The sequence below is a fragment of the Dysidea avara genome, chromosome 4 (genome assembly GCF_963678975.1).
Source record: "Dysidea avara chromosome 4, odDysAvar1.4, whole genome shotgun sequence".
Lineage (NCBI taxonomy): Eukaryota > Metazoa > Porifera > Demospongiae > Dictyoceratida > Dysideidae > Dysidea > Dysidea avara.
The window spans coordinates 20,608,992-20,632,656 of NC_089275.1; the positions used below are offsets into that span (position 1 = coordinate 20,608,992).

At 38.3% G+C, this 23,665-nt stretch overlaps 2 protein-coding genes across 3 annotated transcripts in view; both read right to left on the bottom strand.

The window, feature by feature from the left end:
• Positions 1 to 2,617: 2,617 nt before the first annotated feature.
• LOC136253655 (E3 ubiquitin-protein ligase TRIM71-like) lies at positions 2,618 to 4,093 on the bottom strand. Its single transcript, XM_066046315.1, has one exon. The coding sequence runs from the start codon at positions 4,091 to 4,093 to the stop codon at positions 2,618 to 2,620; it is 1,476 nt and encodes a 491-aa protein (XP_065902387.1).
• Positions 4,094 to 13,394: 9,301 nt separating this feature from the next.
• Positions 13,395 to 23,665, bottom strand: part of LOC136254199 (uncharacterized) — a 38,450-nt gene continuing 28,179 nt past the window's right edge. For both annotated transcript variants that reach the window (XM_066046871.1, XM_066046870.1), the window contains exon 9: positions 13,395 to 13,652. In XM_066046871.1, the coding sequence (XP_065902943.1) occupies positions 13,501 to 13,652 (152 nt within the window). In that variant the 3' untranslated portion in view covers positions 13,395 to 13,500. The remainder of the gene's footprint in view (positions 13,653 to 23,665) is intronic.

Consider the following 23,665-nt stretch of genomic DNA (forward strand, 5'->3'; position numbering starts at 1 on the left):
TGTTAGCCCAGTGGCAAGGGCCATATCGCATACTACGCAGGGTTGGCAAAGTGAATTATGAGGTGCTGATGCCAGATAAGAGGAAGAGGAGGAAGGTATTCCACATGAACATGCTGAAGGAGTGGTACCCACCAGTAGCTACAAGCTTCTGGTCATCAGAAGACATGGAGGTGGATGAGGAAGAGTTTGTACCCACATGGCAGTATCAGGGTAGTGATGCTCCAACCATAAGTGACCAGCTGTCAGAGCAGCAGAAGGGGCAGCTATCTGACTTGTTGGCAAAGTTCAGGACAGTGATGAGTGGTAAGTGTGGACGGACTACTGTCTGTCAGCATCACATCCGAGTGAAGGAGGATACTCCCATTCGTCAGCAGCCTTATCAGTTGCCCCACACATATAGAGATGCTGTAGAAAGAGAAATCGAGATGATGCTTGCTGAAGGCATTATTGAACCCTGTAGTAGTGAGTGGGCTTCCCCAATTATAGTTGTCAAGAAGAAAGACAACACCATAAGGCTGTGTGTGGACTACAGAAGACTGAATGCAGAGACTCGGATTGATGCTTACCCAATGCCACGGGTCAATGACATCCTGGACCAGGTGGGGCAGGCCAAGTATCTGTCCACTCTTGATCTAGCCAAGGGATATTGGCAGGTGTCAGTTGCGGAAGGGGATCGTCCAAAGACAGTGTTTATAACACCACAGGGGTTATATCAATTTTGTGTGATGCCATTTGGTCTCTGGTGCACCGGCAACTTTTCAACGCATGATAGATCACATTATTAGAGGAATGAGCAAGTTTGCCTGTGCTTACTTAGACAACCTTATTGTGTTCAGTATGACTTGGGAAGATCACCTGGTACACCTTCAAGCAGTGTTGAATCGCCTTCAGGAATTGGGCTTAACAGCTAAGCCTTCAAAGTGTCAGTTGGGTATGACAGAATGTGCATATTTGGGGCACGTAGTAGGAAATGGTGTGGTGAAGCCGGAGAGGGACAAGCTTTGGGCAATAGCTCAATTTCCACTAGAAGCAAGTCTGTTCATTTCTTGGACTGTCTGGCTATTATAGGCGTTTCATCCACCATTGTTGCACCCCTCACCGATCTCACCAGAAAGTCAGTTTCGGAACATGTGAGTTTGAGTATAGAATGTATCCAGTCCTTTAGTAAGTTAAAGGAAATATTGTTGTCATCTGCTGTTCTAAGAAATCCAGACTTTACTAGATCTTTTATCTTACAGACAGATGCCTCCGATGTAGGAGTAGGAGCAGTCCTGAGCCAGCAGGATGCCGAAGAATACCATCACCCAGTAGCTTTTTTTAGCAGAAAGCTTTTATCTAGAGAACGAAGGTTCTCCACAGTAGAGAAAGAGTATTTAGCCGTTAAGTTACTATAGGTATTGAAGCTTTTCAGGTATATTTACTGGGTAGAGAGTTTGTGATCCAAACTGATCATAGAGCACTGCAGTGGCTTACAAAATTTAAGGATCACTATAGTAGACTAATGAGATGGAGTCTGGCAATACAACCTTACCTCTTTCAGGTCCAACATAGGAAGGGCACTGACAACGCCAATGCTGACGTGCTGTCCTGGATGCCATCTTGGGAGGATGATCCAACCGGACAATTTAAAGTTCAAGAAAGGGGGAGGAGTGTGATTGAAAACCAGCAGAAGTGTGAAGCTAGCAGAAACCTGAATGATCAAGCCCAAGAAGCCGTTTAAGAACTGAACATTGTTGATTGTAATTTTGATTTTTGTGGCACTACATATATGCTGAGCTGGCAAGCTCTAGAATGTTCTATCTGTTTTTGTATAAATAGGCTGTCAATATTGTATTATGTGCCTTTGAATAGCCCTCAATGAAAGTAGAACTTGACTGCTCGTGCTGTACCGCTTGGCTATCACACCCAGGGAGAAATGAGTTGCAAGATTCTTGCAAGACTGCAAGTGGCTTGCAAGAAAAGGGACATTTCCATGCAAGAATCTTCTTGAAGACTTGCAAATCTTGTACATCATTTCCCCCTGGGATATACGTACACAAACACAGTTCAGATGGATATTTCCAGTACTTGGTGTGCTTATATATAGTGTTTTTCACCACTGCAATTCAGTGGGCATGTCATAATCATGATGGTTGAGACACCACTACCCTATTGTATAAGGAAATAGAAAAGAAATACTTAGATCTATATACTGCAGACTTTATGGAATACTAAACCTAGGTGCTTGGAGCCTTGGTCCAGCTAATAACATTCCTTCCTACTTCCAATGAATGAAGATCATTGATATTAGTGTCCATGCACCAGCTGCAGAGGGCTATAAGTTAGGATTACTACTATATAGTGCTATTATAATTATTTGCCAACACTAGGCCTAGCCAACACATCAATCTATAATTATAGTTCCTCAGCATTGTGCAGTCTTGCAATCCCCTAACCCCATGTATGTCTCAGTGCTTTTTAAAATAATAATAGTTAATGTCAGTTACAATGCAACAGCCAATTACAGCAATGCAACAGCCAATTACAGCAAAAATTTTTTAAAAATCTTACAGCCTATACACTCATTTGCAAATAGCATTATTTAGTACTACTACATTAATTGTCACTCCATTGCTTGTTATGCTGCTAACTCCCAAACTTGGATACTGTTATCACCACTCGTACAGACTTGACCATAGGGACTGACAGCTATACCATAAGCATTGCATGTGAAATCAAAGCAAGAAATGTAGTTACCAACACAGTCAAAGATATGTACACTGCTGCCACTTTTTACCAAGATCAAACCATCTGCATCAATTGCAAGCTTCTGTGGACAGACTGGTTCTGAATTGCGGTTTTTTGTATCAAAATTTCCTAATTCACAATGACCTCCAAGAGTATATGTGACTACATGTTTGTAGCTATCTATAACATGCAACGCATTCCCTTTCAAGTTAACTGCTACATCAATGGGTCCATACAAGTTAATAGTAGTTTCATAGAGACCATCATTCCTAAACACTACTATACGGTTGTTCGTGCAGTCAGCAACATACACTTTACCATTGTGTACTGCAATACCATGTGAGGGATGGCCTAGCTCACCAACACCACTACCACACTTCCCAAAGCTACAAAAGAACTTACCATTGGTGTTGAATCTGTATATGTAGTCACTATGTGGTACACGCAGTGCACCAGCCATAACATACAAGTCATTGTTATCATCAAATGCAATACTCGTAGGCTTTTGGAGATTGTCGTGCTTTATTATCAATTTATTTGAATCAAAATACAAATAAACACAGTGATTATCTTCATCAGCTAATGCCCATCTTTTACCATACCTTGAAAACGCAATATCTAAGAGTTTTCCAAATGCATTAAGTGAGATATTACTGCACTTAAAATTTTGGTAATCATTAGTGTTCACAATAATGCTTCGTTTAATTTTCCGACCACCTATTACCACTGAAAGTTCTGCCTTTCCAGCATGCCACGTAGGTGGAAATCTGAATGAAACTACACAACTACCATTACTGTTATCACCTATCTTTAATGGCTCTTCATTTGTACTTGATGTTAACTTGGCAGATATGTCGATTCCACCTTTGCAGAAGTACCCGTCACTATCCTTAAGTTTGATGGCGAATTCATTCGTTTTGCCTAAGGAAAACTGACTCGGGTAATCTATCTCTGATTTATCGGGGTCTGGTGTCTCATTTGTAACCACACTACCGAGGGCTGGGAGAGATCCACCGATGGGAATAAACTCGACTTCGGGTAGCTCGATAGGAGTTTTCATCACTTCATACTTCTTAGTAAGTTGAGGTATTAGATCGGCAGTCAACGTTTCCGCGTCGTCTATCAGTTTTCCAAGAAATGAGTTTACTCTATCGCGCTTTGCAGTGAATTCGTCTCGCTTAGTTGCATCACAATATTGTTTTTTAACAGCATCTCTCTGCTTCATTAATTCTTGTATTCGTCCTTCGTAATGATCGTTAATTTTCTGTAATTCGTTTGCGATCTTTTCGGCCACCTTATCAATACGATTTAGTTTGTCAGTCAGAGTTTGGATAATTTCTTCTTTGGTCATTTCTTCGTTGGTCATTTCTCAGTCCAGAAGTTAAAATGTGTCCTGGCTGTGGAAAGCGTCCGGTCACAACAACAAATGGGCGTGTTAGTTCAATTTCATCACGTGATTTCAAAAAATTACATCATACATAAAGAGTAAATATTCCTTGCACTCAAGGGTTTTTTCTTTTTTTTTTTTTTTTTTTTTTGTTATTACTGTGCAGAGCCTCCGTAAGCCACAGGAAAATAAAATATAAGCCTTAGGGTTTCCACTCAAAATAAGATGTTTCTTTTGTTGTTTCTCACACAAATTGACCTTTAAGATCAAGCTATGGATAAAGCAAACAATTAATTAGTCTTGCGTAGCCAGACCCTATTTCTCCGCACAGCGCTTATCGATTGGAAATTATAAGCGCCTGCTTCGAAAGGGTCTGGGGACTCTACAATAGAAAAGTTCTATTATATTTATTACTGTGCAGCAATCAAAAGATTATAATGCACAGGTGTGATCATAAAAGTTACTTAAGTTATTACAAAACTCATTAGGGGTAGAGGAATTAATTACATCAGCAGGGAGTTGGTTCCATAATTTGATGGTTGATGGGAAAAAGGAAACTTTGTATGCATCAATTAGAGTCATTGGTTGGTGATAGTAGCCACTCCTTAAACTTGAAAGTTTAGGGGTAAGATCATCTGTAGGCACAATCAAATATCCGTTAATTATTTTGTAAAAAGTACTTAATTTAGCTTGGGTTCTTCTTGCCTGTAACAATTCTGCAGGCGAACCACCTCTGGGTAGGCCGAGTGAGCGTTGATTGGCACTAAACCACTTTCAGAAGAGGTGTGGATGACCACAGTTGGCTTCAGCCTCGGCTATAGGCAAGGCTTCAGCCTGTTCAAACTCTACACCCTCAGGCCTGCCAACCCTCACAGATTTACCGTGAGACTCACGATTTCACTACCAAGCTCAAGGTCTCACAAGCAGTAACCCTAAACTCACAGATTTTTAGTTCAGCCTACCAATTCTCACGGATCATCACCGTAAAACTCACAATTTCTTTCATTTTCAAGCTCAGGCCAGAGTCAAAGCATAGATAATTAATGAGAGAATTATCTATGGTCAAAGCTCTCAGAATGCCCTTTACCTGGCCTTTTCAAGGTCTCAGGGGATTTCCCCAGGTACATAATCGTGGTACAACTAAGCAAGATCATGTGATTGTAAAGGCGGCATTGTGGCGTGGATTCGCCTTTGGCCTTCTATTTAATACCAATACGTTGGAGAGTATTTGTAGCAAGATCTGGAGTTAATTTTAAGCGGTCAGAACTCTAGTATCTTAGTAAACAAGGTAATCTGGACAACCATACTTTTCAAGACACAAAACTCAATTATCAAATTTTATTCCATCACAATTTGGATAGGCTCTTTTCTGATGTCAAGTACAGGGTAACTCACTGCAGCTGGACCCCAAACACTGCATTTGTAGAAGCACATTCAAACTATGTAAGCCAAAAAGTTATTCAATTTTACAGGAACAATTTTACATTAGAAGGATACAAGCAAATGTGTTTGTGTAAACGCATGAATGAAAGCAATTGCCTGCAAGATGAATTGAGTCCTGTTTATCCTGGCCAGACTGTCACATTTCAATTTATATTAGTTGATTCATTATCAAAGGGACTATTCCAAATAGAGGATAGGCCTGATCATGCTTGTAGAAGTCATGATCAGCCATTGGTAAATGAAATTAATGATGAACAGTGTATCTCTGTTAACTACACAATGCAGTACAGAGAAGAAGGTCAGTGTGAGCTCTACGCAACAGTTGAAAAGAATTGCAGTATTGCTAATTCGTTTCTACTAACAATTCCATTAACATATCCAGTCAGCACTATTGAGGGAAATGCTGACATTTTTATGTTCCTTTACAACCTTGCCCTAAAGGATTTTCACTGCCAAGTTCAGGATACTGTTAAGTGTGATCCTGTCCTATCACACATACTAGTACATCTTACATGTGACATCAATGATATATACCATACCACGTCCTGGTGATAGTTGGATATCAGCTAATACCATTAACAACAAACACACTTACCGTGTGTCACTAAAATGTCCATTTGACTACTGCCTACCTCACTCAACTTACACTAATCTTTCCGACAATGTTGACACACAGTGTCAGTTCAGTAGGTATGGTGTATTGTGTGGACAATGCCAGCCTGGTCTGAGTGCTGTGTTTGGTTCCTCCCAATGTAAAAACTGTCCCAATGTTTACTTTTTGATTGTTACGCCAATTGCACTTGTAGGAGCTATTGTTGTATGTCTCTTGTTCTTCCTCAACTTTACAGTAACTGATGGAAATATTAATACATTTCTGTTGTATGTTAACATTGTTAGCTTGAACATTCCAACATTTTTCCCAAATCAAGATCCTTCAGTTGCATTAACACATTCATGCATTTCACTAGCTAATCTTGATCTTGGAATTGAGACAGTTTTTACAATGGAATGGATGACTATGCTAAGATGTGGTTACAGCTAACATTTCCAATGTACATCATCTTCATAGCCACAATACTCATTATTGCCAGTCGTTACTCCACTATGATACAGAGACTGACAGCTCGTAGAGCCTTGCCAGTACTAGCCACACTATTCTTATTATCCTATACTAAGATCCTGTGTACTGTATGTAATGTGATGTTCTTCTACACTACAATCACTCACCTACCAAGTGGACACACTACATTGGTGTGGTCAGTGGATGCAAATGTTCCACTCTTTGGAGTAAAGTTCACAATACTATTCACAGTATGTCTCCTCCTATTCCTCATACTACTACCCTTTAATACAATACTTTTGTTCACAAGGACATTGTCCCACCTGAAATTCATCGATCATTTCAAACCATTGTTGGATGCCTTTCAAGGTCCATACAAAGACAAGTTCTACTACTGGACTGGTCTGCTGCTTTTATTAAGAGCTGTGTTCTTTGGTGTATCAGCTCTGGACAGGAGAACCAGTAGGGACCCGCCGATTATGCTGGCATAATAATGAGCATAATAGGTACCTGAAAGCATTGAACATAATGCTAGCATAATGGGCAGAACACTTGTGCATTACCATAATTTCTTGCTTATAAAAATACACATCACAGAAAAAGATCGATATACTCTAATAGAACAGTCAGAGAAATCAGACAGCTGACTGTTCTATTAGAGTGTATCGATCTTTTCTGTGACATGCATTTTGACAATCAAGGATTTAGAGTTTGTGCTTCAGCAACTTACTGTTTTCCCAAATTTACTAGAAAACATGGGAACTGAGGTATAAATATTGAGCATAATTTGAGCATAATAGGTAAATATTGAGCATAAATTTAAGCATAATAGGCAAAATTTTGAGCAGTGCAGCATAGCATAATAGGTAAAATAATGAGCATAATTGGCGGGTCCCTAAGAACCAGCTTGATGGTCAGTATCATACTAGTTGGAGTAATGATTTCCATACAGGATACTTTCGTCCGTTTAAAGACAAGAAAAATAATAATCTTAAACTGCTTCTCTTACTCAACCTTCAGGTTCTCTTTGTCGTGTCAATTTATAACACTCCTAATGTTGTTGCAGTTAATATATTAATAGCAATGGCTTTTGTGCAGCTAGTGTACATCGTAGTGAAACATGTACAACAGCATCTACCGAACAAGTGCAGTAATGTCATTGATACTGCAAAATACATATTTAAACTATGCTTGTCTTCTTTTCAAAGCTCAACTGCAGTAAACCGTCTACAAAATATTGAGCTCAGAGGTATTATACCAGAAGTGGCTCATAATTATAATGAATTTCAAGATTCTCTCATTGGGGTAGACTGACACTCTCTGATACCATATGGTAACTTGAGCAATTTTGTTTACATGCATGAATTTATGTGATACGTAATATAATTGCAGTGTTTTGTTTAATATTTTCAGTAGCTATTTACATGCACACTCACGTTACACACATGTACATTATGTGATGAGAAGAAATAAGTTATGCATATATTCTATAGTTATAGTAGCTACATTATTAATCTATAAAATCACAAAAGACAAATGTGAATGTAGCATATAAGTTGTTTAGGTCCCATATGCCTGCATGCCACATACATACTCATCACGTGTTGACACCTCAGATGTTACCATGACACTTTTGTTTTAACAGTACTTGCACTTGCACTGATTAATTTGCATCAATGTAACAGTTACCTGTAATGAAACATTTGCATGCCATTTAAACAACCTAACTTCAAGCTGCAAGCCACAGTCTAACTAACTAACCAAACCATCTCATTTGATAAATCACATATAAATCACATCTGGAGAACTAGCATGTACTTGTAAAATCATATAAGTGTAGTATTTTTTCAGGAAAGATGATTGTCCACGTAGTATCTCATAGAAGATCCAATGTCATTTTTGTGGCAAAATTGTTCTACACAACATTTAAACTTTTTTTCCATCAATAAATAACTAGTTACAACTATTATGAGAACAAATGGTACATAGTGAGAGCTACACTGTCTATGTATGTGTTTAATAATTAAAAACAGTAATGCGATTATAGGTACTAGCTCATCCCTGATACTTAATGCTTTCCCACTCAAACTCACTCAGGCTGAAGCCAGGATAATTATATTGTATTTTGTTATTCATGCAAAGTGTAGCTGCATGGGAACTAGCTAGGGTGGGTCAAAATTGATACAGAAATTGCCAGAGAGGTTTTAGCAGCATTCAAGCAAGAATAGCCACATGCATTTATATTTCAGCACATATTTGAACACATCCATTTGCACAAACTGCACGTTTTCAGGCTGATGGTCACATGCTTGAAGGAACACCGGATGCAACATTTCTGTTATTATGATTATTACTTTTTAACAATTCATATACACTGTACATGTTGGCCCTGTATGTTTTGTGCTCTTTCCAGGTGTGTTGTTAATTTTAATTTTAGTAAATAAATAACAGTAAAATGAATTAAATTATCTACCAGTGGGTTATACAGTTGTGTTACATACATTAATCCTGTGGAGAGTTGAGGTACAAACAATGCACCTGTATACAGATCAGCTTACAGTGGTGGAGGCTTTATCAAGAAGGAAGTGCCAAGCCATCTTTGGATTATTTAACCACTAACTACTATAGTCGGTTCACATTCACCTGAGCCCTTGTTTCTTGTTAATCTCTCTTGCTACATGGACCAGTGCTAGCTGTCCAAACATTTAGCAGCACTGTGAAGCCCTTTAAATGCCAGAACTGTTTGTCAAAATGTGCTTTGATACAGGCAAGAACAAGTGAGTTATGAGACTTTTAAAATATCCCATACATTTAGTATAGACAATTCAAGCATGCAAACATGTTTACAACATAAAAACATGCTTGTTCCAGTAAAAAACCATTGGGAGTGAACACCTGTTCAACTCTTTGATATTACTATATTTGGTGGGGCTCAGGTGAATGCATACTGACTATAGTGAAGCCATCCTCCATAATCACACTCAATATGCCCTTTACTATATAATTGCTGCCAAACAATTATGTCTGTATGTACGTAGGGTAGGTAACAAACTGATTACTATAAGATGAGTGTCAATGTAACGTGATGAAATGCATCCACTTGACACTGAGTAGTAGGAGAATTACAATAAAATTCTAACTGCTAGGAGTTGTGTTATGTATACTGCCATTGAACACCATTCCATGCACATAAGAATTATATTGAGCTACTAATTCACTACCAAATTGTTAGTATATGGCTGTAGCCATTCCACTTACAATACCATGCGTGCTTGCTAAAACCTGCATGAATATTGTTTTTAACACCTATGGGTGGATTTTTGAAGTCTTTACCATTTGTCTGTATTTAATCTCTTTCACTAGTATAATGGTTGCTACATGCACTGGAAACACTTAGCTCATCAGTTATACTGAATTCATTGTTCTATCTCTTGCTTTATAAGGGTAAAAACAATAAACTGACTTGACTCACTTGAGTGTTTATCCAGGTACATGTTCACAACCTAGTAGCTGGTCTATGAAAATAGTGGCAGTGGGCCAGTAGTGCCAAGTGCAACTGGTATTTGGATTAGATGTGAGCCATTTTTCATGCAAGTAAAAATTGCAAATTTAAAGTTACAGAAGACTAAACTTTGAAAGGGCAGTACATGCATGAATGTATGTGGTTGATTGTCAATTTGTGGTCACAATTATGCAGAGTGTACTGCTTTCCTAACTGGAACAATGCCATGAGGTCAGCATTAAGTTCATCTGCAGCTCTGAGCTGGTCCTCCTTAGGAAGAATAGAGTAGTATGATCACTGATCAGCATATCATGTCCAATGTTGGAAGAAAACTGCATGGACATGCAATTAACAGAAGGTAACAAACAACTGTAAAGGTTCAAAAGTAGAAGTGATCATAGTGTGATACCCTGCTGATGTTGCCAATACAAAAGACCATTGAATCCCTCTGCAGTGGCCACATGCAAAAGCTTTTCAGACAAATATGATGTAAACAACTCCAACCCACTAACACTAATATTCCGCAAATGACAGAGAAGACCCTGCAGCTGCTATCAGACCTTTCAGAAGCATGCACTCTTCTTAATATCCAGTGCAATTAATTGCACTTCAGCCGCAGATTGAGGGCAATAACAATGGATCCAGCCAGTAGCATGCACAACTACTGTCTGACATAAGAAATTTTGGAATTTTCTTAATTCCATAAAGGGCCATCGTCATCCAATTCCGCCTCTCAAACATAATGATTCATTGATCTCAGATGATAGTAGCAAGGCCAACATTTTCAACCAATTCTTTCATTCTTTCTTTACTGTTGAAGATAACACAGTCTCTCTGAACTGCGTCAATCCTTGGAAGTCCACCCTGAACTGATCAATTCAATAGATCTTTCTGTGGATGAAGTTCATCAAGAGCTAGTAAATCTCCAGAAAGACAAAGCCGGTGGTCCTAACTGTGTTCCTGCCTATTTACCTCAAATAGTTGCTGATTTTCTTGCTGCATCACTCAGCAAATTATTTCAACTTTCCTTCTCCACTAGGTCTTTACCCAGGGATTGGGTTACAGCTATACTAACATTGTACCAGTTTATAAAAAAAGTGATAGTCATCTTTCATCCAACTACCGCCCAATTAGTTTAACATCAATTTTAATTAAAGTAATGGAGAAAATAATTCATCATCAACTTGTCAAAGCATTGGAGTCTCACAATCTTATCAGTAACTATCAGCATGGTTTCCATGGTCGTCGTTCCACTGTCAGTCTGTTATTGACAGCAATTCATGATTGGGCAGCTTGTCTGGAAAGGTGTCACTCAGTACACTGTATTTTTCTTGACCTAGCTACAGGGCCGCCCACAGGGTGGGGGGGGGGGGGGGACTGGGGCATTTGGCCCTGGGCCCCATAAAGGGCCCCTTGAATACCTGTTTAAAAGATCGATATACTCTAATAGAGCAGTCAGATCTAAATACTCTGATAGAGCAGTCACAGTATTCTTCAGAGGAGCAGTGTAGGAAGCTTATAGATAAGGAGATATGGTTGGTGAGGGGTAGCTATTGTCATTGTTAGTAGGTCATGACCTTTTTTTTTGGTCTTCAACTTATATTACAGCTTGGGTGAAGTTGTGATTCAGAATGGAAACCTCCTTGCCTATTTTGACGGCCCTGCCTAGCTAAAGCCTTTGACTCTGTGCCTCACTCCCATTTATTATTAAAACTTGAACGTTTAGGAATCAAAGGTGATCTTCTGCGGTGCATGGCTAAAGTATTTCCTTACCAAGTGGTCTCAGAGGGTGATTATTAATGGATCATTTTCAAATTGGCTACTTGTATTATCTGGAGTGCCCCAGGGATCTGTTCTTGGGCCTCTATTGTTTTTATTGTACATTGATGACATCTACCAATCTATTTCTCATACTTCAGTTCTAATGTGTGCAGATGACATAGCCCTCTACAAGGAAATTGTATCTTCATCAGACCAAGATATGCTTCAAGCTGATTTGTCAAAAGTTTTCGAATGGCCTCGTAAATGGCAACTAAACTTAAATCCTTCTAAATGTGAGACAATCTGCATTTCTTATAAACGTTCACCTCCTCCTGCAAGCTACAGATTATAAATAATCATCTTTTATCCACCAAATCTGTTGTACGATACCTTGGTGTATTCATCAATTCCCACTTTAAGTGGTCGGACCATGTCAAGTATACTGCTGCAAAGGCAGCTAGATCCTTAAATATTCTTCGGCATTCTCTTTATACATGTCTATCTTCTGTTAAAGCTGCAGTCTATAAATGTATTGTCCATCCTATACTGGAGTATGCTTCTCCAGTATGGTATCTGCACTCATCTGGTGATATCAAGCAGCTGGAAAATGTCCAGCGCAGGGCAGCCAGATGGGTTTGCGGAAGTCGTTGGAATCCTGCCTGCAAACAATGGTCCAGATCATCTGACTGTTGCTTAGATCAAATGGAGTGGCCATCATTAAACCAGAGACAAAACTACTTCACTATCTGTTAAGTACATAACATCTTGCATTACCAATCAGCAATTTCTTCTTCACGGTATTTCTCAACAGTTAATAGACATTCAAATCCATCAGCCATAGACACCTCTATATCCACAAACAGTCAACCCTGACCCCAACAGAATTTCAGATAACTGAGGATCATTTCTTTGAAACAGAATGTCTGTGAAGTGTGTCACATTTGCTGAGCTTTTCAGAGTTCTACAAGACGTGAGTATATTAATTACAACAGAAAAGATACAACAAAAACTGGGTTACTGAGGCAAAAACAGCATCAGGTGAAAAACACTTAGAAAACAAGACACCCCTTTTAGGGACCCACCATGTATCAGGTGCACAATCTTGGTTTATCTCATTTGCAGTTGTACATGTAAAGCTAGGAATTATGATTTAAATTCTACTTCAAATTATCTGCTGATATACTACAGCAAGAAAATAATTTTAGGTAAGCATCCTAATGGATCTGCATAATTATGTATGTGCATATGTATGACCAGCCAGCACTTTTTAAATAATGATGATCAGTTATCTGTTCCTAGAATTAGACAAATGTGTCCAAATAAGTGAATTGTTTGGATAACTGGAACCTATTGATTATACACAGACTTCAATCTGTTCAATTACTCTAATAGAACACACAGTAAAAGTGAAATGTTTAGCATTTCATGGTGTTTGGATAACTGACCCCAACAGAAGTTCAGATATCTAAATAAAAGAAGTGTGTTAGAAACCAGCAATAGTACTGTAGTTTACTGACACAAAAACTCATTAAACAACTTTCAAGATACAAGTGAAAATCCATAAAATCAAAGTACCGTACAGGCTAAATTTAAAGTACTCTTTTAGGTGCACTATATTATTCAACTTGTATGGAAGAAGTCACCCATTTTCATCTTCCCCATCACATCTACACTTCCATACATGTTCATCTTGTAGTTGGGTTTGTGTTTGTACATCCTCATCAGATCAAACCTGTACTGCTCCATGTGTCTGATGTGAGCCAACTGCTTTTCTACAGAGCAAGCAACACAGTGTGTAGGAGCTACACAATTATACAACATCAAAACAATCATAGAGCATCTTAGTTATTACTGAAACTCGTCCTTAGTAAAACTGTTACTATCCTAAGTAAAGGCTTCTGGTTGGATGCTTTGTTGAGATTAGTGCATTTTATTGGCTATGCATAATCAAGCCCAAAAATGCCTCCAGATGGATCTTAAACACTTTCCGTGTTATTTTATAACTGAATTTTGTACAGTCTAGTTGTCTGACTATAACTGATGCAACATATAATAACTTGACTATAGTTAAGGCTATGGGCCTGATTTCTAAGATGTGCCTTTTTGTTTCATTACTGCAGCAGCTACAATGGATGCACTATGGACTTACCTTTGTCCTGCTTTTTGCCTCATTTCTTTCTCCACTACCACATAGCTATGTACATAGGTGGCGATTTGCAGATATGAGCAGATTGATTGCAAAGGCATTTCTCAAACTGCTTTAATTTCATTTGTAGCACTGTGTAATGGGATGAAACATAGCTGAAAAAGAAGCAAAATGACCACTTTGCTTTTATTGGCATGCATCCAGACAAAAAAATGTTTAATGACATGTATTTCACCATTCTATCCTTTGATACGGTATATGTGGATTGATTCACCAATCACATTATTTTACAAAAAGTAAACAAACAAGTGCAAGGTATGTAGAATTTTGAATTCAAGTATTCATGGGCAGGGCCGCCACGGGGGGGGGGGGGGGGGGGGGGGCAACTGGGGCATTTTTCCCCAGGCCCCAGCTTGAAAGGGGCCCCAGGAAGAGCCCCTTGAATACCTGTTTAAAAGATAGATATACTTTAATAGAGCAGTCAGATCTAAATACTCTAATAGAGCAGTCACAGTATTCTTCAGAGGAGCAGTGTAGCAAGCTTATAGATAAGGAGACATGGTTGGTCAGGGGTAGCTATTGTCATTGTCAGCAGGTCATGACCTTTCTTTCTTTCTTCTTTTTTTTTTTTTTTTTGGTCTTCAGCTTACAGCTTGGGTGAAATTGTGATTCAGAATGGAAACCTCTTTGCCTCTGGGGCCCCACTTTAACCCTTTGCCCTGGACCCCTTAATTTCTCTGGGCAGCCCTGTTCATGGGTCATTAATGAATATACGCATAAAATGTACTTTTTAATTTTAAAATAATTTTGTGAGCTAAACTAAATATTGTACTGTACTTCAATCAGCAGCACTGAAGTGAAAAGCTATTTTAAACTGAAAGGAATCCACTGGTACACTCCCCCCCCCCCCCACACACACACACACACACAAGATTTACCACTGCTACATTAGCATTATACTGTAAGTATTTAAAACTGGTCTTTGTATATACTAACATTAAGCTAAACCATGCATATAGTCATATACAAAGTTCATTTTATAGTGGAACAACAATGGGTACTTTATATCCAAGTGCACTATATGCTCTCAATTAAAGCATCGCAAATACTGAAAATATGTATCCATACTTCCATGCTTTAAGAGTTCTAAGCCTGACACAATGATTCAGATACAGGCAGCAACCAATGACATATTTCAAATGACAGCTAGAGTACACATATGCACACCACAAATATAAATCTGAACACTCCTACAGGTAAATGCAACAAGCACAGTATATTACATTAAAGTCCTATCACTAACTGTATTATCAGAGACAAGTTGCAATTTTATTAACCAAACTTCATGCACTATATTAGCTTACATACTCTTTTACAACATAAAAACCTTGATAATGGCAGCACATCACCAGGGGTTAATCTAGGGGGGGGGGGGGGCACAGGCCCCCTCTGGGTTAGCTATTGCCCCCCCTAGGTTTATACCTAAAGCCTTGAGAAATGGAAAGGTTTAATTGATCCCAAAGTTGTATAATCCAATGGTCAATATTCAATGGCATCACAGTAAAATTTCACCAAAATTGAGTATATTTACACCTAAATTTTCAAAATTTTCCTGGGGGAGCATGCCCCCAGACCCCCCTAGAATCTGAAGCGACTTACTTCGCCCCCTCTAGGTTTATATTCTGGGTTGAGCCCTGATCACACAGGCACTGAGACCATAATATTTTCCAGCCAGCTACATAGTCACTATAAGAATCTATAACTATCTCTTATCTCCCAAATACTGAATGCGGAAAATGACCATGTAGGTCACACAGTCATCATTGCAAGTCAACAGAGCTGTTCTGTACTGTTTAGGGCAGTAAACAATCAGTTTTTAAAAACAATCATGCAGCCATATACATAGCAATTTATAGCTCTAAACTGCTCAGTACATGCCTATACAGTTTAAACCATTCATTTCTCTACACTTATGTACAGTGCAATTTTGCATACAGCCAAGGCCAAATGTGCTTTCAGCATGTATAGGGATATGGATATATATGGATATGGATATATATGGATGACAAAGGAATTATATTTGATGTGCTTCAATGCAACTGAATAACTGCAAGGTAGAGTTTGCTATGGTTTCACCTTATTAATACAACTTTAAGAAGAGAAGCCTCTCTGCATGTGCACATACATACATACATACTTCAATAACGATGTCTGATTATGAATGTATGAGGCAATCAGCCTGGAAATGAATTAATATGAGCACTGAAACATTGTTATCAGAAAGATAACAGGAATTTACTTTACAAGTATTAGTCTACATGTGCAAATACATAAATACTTAAATACTTGAAGAGTTCTATATAAAGTTCAACTAATGCATTGGTACACTGTCAGTATAAGTAAGAACTTTATAGCTTGTTATTACAACATATCAAATGGGGACTACATTTTGTTAATTTAAATATAATTTATCTCAATAAAATGTTTTGATGCTTTCATGACTTCTTCTTCAGATATTCATAGCCATACAGTGACCATGATGCAATAACATGCTCTATATATTTTTAAGGTTGTGCTGACTACAAATGACCATTAAAATTTTATACAGTTTTAATAATAGTAAAAGTTGTAAACAACTTTCTAATTTATTGCTCATACCATATGGAGGGAAACTTTGGTGCCGTTAAAATTTGGCGAATTTGGCGATTGACCATGAATTCGCCAAATTTTCCCCATCCAAATATTTTGGTGGCGAAGAAAATAGCAAACCAAGCCTCGAACTAATCAATTTTCTACTCAACCAAGGGATGGTGGGCCAGGCATTACGCTAGAGCCAAGCCTGCCTCGACTACCTCACTAGGTAGCTAGTTACTGTACACGTGGTATCCTCAAACTTCACCTCGAACGGGAATGACAAGTAGAGCGAGTCCTACCATGTTAAGTACGATATTCGCTATTCCAGATCTACTGTCTATATAGTATTACCTTTTAGTTGATAGCTGACTCCAGGCGGCGAATCGCTGAGAGGCGTGACACTCTAGTTCTCGCTTCAGGCACAGCGATTAGTGATCTAATTAATTCAATACGGTGTGCGCTTTGCTAAAAATTCGCCAAATTTTATTTCGCCAACAGTGATATTTTGCTTGATTCGCCAAATTTCCCCCCCTCCAAAGTTTCCCTCCGTACGATACATAATTCCTTTCCCCTACCCCCATTCTTCAAATAACTGACTACATCAGGTTGGTATAAACAGCCAACCCAGGTACCAAGGACCCAGGATTTGTGTGGACCCAACTTTTTTGTGGAATTTATGTACTACATGATGTTTATACAGTGTATATACATTCTATACTTGTACTGGATGCCTCTGCCAGTCACAGCAGCTAGTCTCGCAAAGCCAATTCAGTCGTGGTGTGCCTTACACAATGTTTATACAAATTAGAAATCATAAGCATCTTTGAAAAAGGGTCTGCAGTTGACCAAGCAGCTGACTGCATTACATGCATTTATAGATCACTCGTGCTGCAATGAGCACACTAGGCTAATATGTTTCCTAGCTACTAAAGTTCAGAGACTTTGTGCAAGCAAGTATTTCAGGGAAATAGCTTTAATAATTAGTGAAGCAATCACTGTACGTATGTTACACCAGTAGCTCAACAAACAGATTTCATGCCTTGCTTTGTGCATATGTGGCTTACAAAGTTAAAGCCATGCCCTTGATTAATACGATTAATACCACCAGTTACTGGAGGTGTGAAGAATGGGCTGGACTGGACTGCCTATCCAGTCCAGCAGAACCCTTTTAAGAGTAGGTATACTTATAGACTAATTTTTAATTCAGGCACCATGCGAGGCACCATGACAGACAAAGAGTGGCAAGACTATATATCTGTTGTTTTATTTTTTATTTATTAATGCTTTACAGCACAAGTGCTGAAGGTCTGTAGGACACCTGGTCCTACAGCCTGCTCAAAGACTTAAGGTGTGTTTGAAAAGTTGGAGAAAGGAGAAAAAAATCCATGACTGGACCTAGGTAGCCTCGAACCTGCAGCCATCCGATTTACGCTTGAATGCTTACAGGAGTCTACCAGGCGGTCAGGATGTTTTCTCCTTGCTATTTTCATGTAATTATATCCATAGGAATTCTAGAGAGTAACTCATTATCTCTAAGTACCCCAAGTAGAACCAAATGGACACTAGTTTATTTACTAATGTTGTGACTTACAAAGGTATCTAGTACAAACTATAGAATGAATAAACACTGTGAAGTATGTGAAAGTCCACGGAAAGTTGTGTCCCTGGTCCTTGGTCCCCAGGTCCATTGTTTATCCCTACCCAATTACATCTACAGCCAGATATTTGTATAACAGTCTACACTACACTGTACATTTATGTTTCAATGTAACTTGCAGCAGAACAATGAAAATGACATTAGTTCTCTAGCTACTAAATTAAAAATTCTTGATAGTACTCTGTGATGTTTCATTTCTTTTTCTTGAGTTGCAGCTGCTTTAGTAGAATGTTTTTAGCTTGCAGTGCATATTGTTCTTTAGCATCAGCGCCACGATCTAGCTTGCATCTTGCTTTGTATGCACTTTTAATTATTGATGTTTTCAGCTGGCCATCTGGACTCAAATGCAGGTAATTACAAGCCCACTTTCTCATTTCAGAATCTTCTGTATATGACCATGGTTCTTGGGCTAGTGTTTCTTCCACAAGTTTATATTTCCTTTGAAGTTCTACTTGAGTTTGGTGAAGGTGAGCTGTGTCACCTGAAAGATCTTTCAACCTCAATTCAATGATGTCTATCTGTGTCAGCAGGAGCTGCGCATAGTTGTGGTTGATGCCCATTACGTGAAACTGATCAAGCACAATTAATAATTCTTTGGAGAGACTCTCCTTTTCTTTTTTAGACATTTCTTTACGTGTTTCACATGCCCTTATCAAGATTTCAGCTCGTTCTTCCATGTTTTTAGCATCAACATATTTTGCCTTCATCGCTTCATCAATAAGCTCTTCTTCACACTCCTCACTAACATGCATGACCTCGTTATGGAAATGATGTGAGTAGTGATGTTTGCATTTTGTACAATATTCAGTATCATTCATGGCGGCACAACTCTTGAACCTCGCTTTATCAAAACTCTTTGATAGGTAACAAGAAACATGGCAGTTTGAATAACAGTTAGGTGAACCACACAGCGTGTTGTGACGTTTTGTTTCTACAACTTTTTGCCTTGTAAATTTCTGAGTGGTTTTGTAGTTTGCGTATAACTGTTGCTGTTTAATAGCTGCATTTATCTTTTCTTGCTCTTCTCGTATGCGTGTGTCTTCTCTTTCTAGTTCATCATACCGCACCAGTATTGTCAATACCTTTTTCTCTATCTCCTGCTTCTTTTCATAGAGTGCAATGAAGCAATAGGTGCAGACTTGTTTGAATTGCCTAATGGTACCATGCATTTGCCGAAGAACAGCATGTGTTGCTTTAAATGATGCAACCATATTTTTGGTGGCATTGCTGGACACCCTTTGACTTACTTGTATTTTATATTTAGCTTTGTCAAGCCTGCAGTATGGATTCTCAATATAGAATATTTTGTTTGGTGTAAGAGTATCTTGAAAGTAGTGATTGAGTTCACCAATGTCAAAATTCAACTCCAGCTCATCGTTGGTGTTGGTGAACACCACTATCAGGTTATTCATTATTTCCCTAGGAATTATAGTGGTTATTTCTGCAAATACATATCTTATTGCTGCATTAAGACGACCCTGACGACCATTAATGACAAGGCAAACACAATTGATGCTTTCAATTCGTTGTAGTTCTTGAATAATTTTCCTGACATTGTCACTATCTTGTTCCATCCCTCGGGTATCCCCAAATCCTGGAGTGTCAATTATTCCCATTTCCAATTTACCTAGGGTTGTTCGATATAACTTTGCTCCAGTTGTTTTGCTTTCCATCTGCCTTGCTTCTGGGTTTTCTAGTTCAATGTCAGTGAACTGATGTATTCCATTCTCTATTCCTTCACCTCCAACTTCCTGCAATTTGGCACAGTTACAGAAGAGATTTACTAGAGAACTCTTGCCCGATCCTGTCTCTCCAATAAGTAGCATCTTGTACAGGCCATGTAAGCATGTTTGGGACTGCCATGGGTAAGATTTATGTTCACAGGTTGTTCTATCAACTGGGTTGATCAACCAAGAGAATATTTCCAAAGCTTTAGCCATCAGTTCCTCACTGTACAATAATATTGCAATGCACTGCACTGAAATTACTTTTATACACACTGTCCCTAGAATTGCACAGGCTTCTAAATTAAGGTATAATAATTTTTATCACAGCTATAAGTGGCTATAGGAAGAAGCCCAGAAATATACAATATATGCTTCACAATGAGTTAGGGGACTATTTGTTGAGGGAGATTAGGTCGCTATCACCACCAATCACATCATTGTCTTAAGTACTGTTAACTGCTGATCCTCCTCCATGCAAACTGTGTATCTTAATACTGTACATCTTTGACAATAACGAAATATAGAATTCAAATTATGAATGTTAGTTACTGCTACTGCTTAAAGCGGATGAAACAGAGAACCACATACACACACGTATTTTCACATACGTACACATGCACATGCTGCACAGTAACATATTTTACATAGAGAATGAATGATATATATCATCTCTGGCTATTAGGTGTATGCACTGGTAATTTTTGGAGGAGATTATTACATACAGTATGTGAAACTTAACTGTGCTTGTTAAGCACACGTGCATGTAAATAACTGCAATAAGTTTCTGATAGGAGAGCATAATTCATGCCTACCATGCAATTTGAATAGCTATGTTCAGTCAAACAAAAATCAAGAAAATAGCAATCCTGAGAAGTCAGGTGTGGCTATTGTTATTACAGGCAGTAGTACCTGTTAGACACTTGTCTGATGAAATATCAAGTGTACTGTGACATTTCTGGTTTGTTGTTACAGTCTCTTGCTACGATACTTCATAGCATGAGCTAATTGCAACTATATGCATTTTGCAAACAGGTGTCTAGTAAAAGTATGTCATGTGCACTTAACAGGCAATATGCATTTAATAACCAGTTTAAAATTTGGTTAGTACTGTTGACCTGGATGAACCAATACCCATATAATAATCCAGAAGGGACCCAGAAATAAACCTTGCTATGATTAAGGGCTATATATGCCAACATCATGTAGCTCTTGATGCACAGCTGCATGCCTCTGTTTCCAAGTAATGAGGTAGCTATAGTAGCATTACAGGTAATCTTTTATATTAAATTTTATAGCTCTCTTGTACTAGTCAATAAGTGGATGTGGTTCCATGTGAGCCCAGACAGCAACACACAATTCTTCCATGTTGTTTTACAATTTGAAACTGCTCAAGAACTATTATTATCCTCCAGTTCTATTCTTTGGACTGGTCAAAAGATTTCATTCCACCACAAACCATCTAAACATTTTATTAGCAGAACACAAGAAATACATACATGATATGGCCTGTAATCATAACTAGTGCATCTCGGGGGAGGATCCATCCATCCTTTCCTTTACCTCCCTTGAGTTTTAGGGCAACATTCACACTAAGGGAACTCATGCTCTAATGAAGGACAGAAAACCACTGACAGTATGAGGTCATAGGCAAAGAAATTTGAATATTGTGAGATAGAGATACTCTAATAGAACAGTCACATACTCTAATAGAGCATTCAACCGATTATTTTAGTGATATTTACTGCCTTGTTTCAATACACTGAGCACACACAAAAATCAACCAGGGTTTGTCTCCAAAAACTGAATTTCCTAGGTTAATATATGCAGTTAAAGCACATAAAATGTCCCAAATCTTATAGAAGAAATGTCCAACTAGACTTTTAGAATGTAAGTATGCTTCATCCATCAAGCTATACAGCCCCCAATCATGAGAAAAAAATAGCTTGTGTGCCATAGAGTTTTATTTCCTAACAGTATAAACACTGTTTTTTTTTGTTTTTTTTTAAATTATTAAGGCTTTACAGCACAAGTGCTGAAGGTCTGTAGGACACCTGGTCCTACAGCCTGTTTAAAGTTGTTACAGAAAGTGTGTTTGAAAAGGTGGAGAATGGAGAAAAAAATCCATGACTGGACCTGGGCAGCCTCAAACCTGCAGTCATCCGATTAACGCTCGAACACTTACAGGAGTCTGCCAGGCGGTCAAGATGTTTTCTCCTTGTCAATCTCATGTATATGTATATATCCGGAGAGTGACTTATTATCTCAAAGTACCCCATGTGGAACCATATGGATATTAGTTTATTTATTAAGGCTTTACAGCACAAGTGCTGAAGGTCTGTAGGACACCTGGTCCTATAGCCTGTTTTAATTTTATCATAAAATTCTTGCCACTCTTGAGGTGCTCCCCTAAACAGTGTCTCTTACATTCACCAATGACTATCACCGTTGAACAATTCAACAATCATTAACTGTGATATGTATATGTATAGATTGCTGGATATGAAGGGAAGACAACAGTGAAATATGTTACCATGCTTTCAGCATTAGACGTATGATTATCTAAGTGATACTGTTGGAAAATACATTAATAGACCGTTATGTTGTCACTAGTGTAATAAAAAAAACTATTAATTTAGTGATAAAAGTGACAAAAAGTAAACAAACAAGTATAAGGAAAACTATAAGAAGTAGTGAAACAAACTATTTTAGTCAATACCCACAACTGAATTAGGGATTGAATGTCCAGTGATAAAAGGTAGTGAAACAACAAGAGATGATGGTAGCTATATGAAGGGAAATTCTTACTTGGCATTGTAGCGATGTGGAAAAATCTTTAAATTGGCACGTTCTTTTAATGCTAAAGTAGGGATTTTCCCACATTGCTATGCCAAGTAGGGATTTTCCCTCATAGCTCCAATCATTTGTTTTGCTACTTTTATCACTGGAACCCTATATAATTTTAATACACTAGTTCATTAACTTTTTTGTTAGAACATAGCTTTAAAATACACGTATAGTTGTGACTAGGGAGCCGCCAAATGTGCTGGCATACTTATGAGCATAATAGGAGCCTGAAAGCATGCTAACACAATAGGCAGAACACTTGTGCAATACTATCTGTTCTATTAGAGTATGTTGATCTTTTCTATGACATGTGATTGACAAGCAAGGATTTATAGGCTGTGCTTATAAATCCTTGCTTATTATTTACCCATAAAGTGCAAATTTATTAGCAAAACATGAGAACTGAGGCATAAATATTGAGCATAATTTGAGCATAATAGGGAAAAGTTTTGAGCAGTGTAGCATAGGTAAAACAAAAAGCATAATCGGTGGTTTCCTAGTTGTGACTGCTGTATTGGAGTATCTCGATCTCGCTACAGTTATACTATGCAGTAGGGGGTGTAGTACAATACTTTGCTTTCTGCGGAGCTAGACCATTGAAGGGCGTGTCCTCAGCACTGATCAATAGAGGTGTGGTGGCATGTCCTGTCATTAACGCAACTGCAATCATTTAATATTCCCAGCTTAAGGATACTACAGTCCATTTAGCACTTAAATATCCTTCTTCAAGGAAAGTGTTGATATGGATGAACACCTTGGTATGGTTTCCAGGCAACT

Bases quoted from the DNA above. Each gene is read 5' to 3' on its own strand.
- LOC136253655 (XM_066046315.1), bottom strand. From the start codon at position 4,093: ATGACCAACGAAGAAATGACCAAAGAAGAAATTATCCAAACTCTGACT.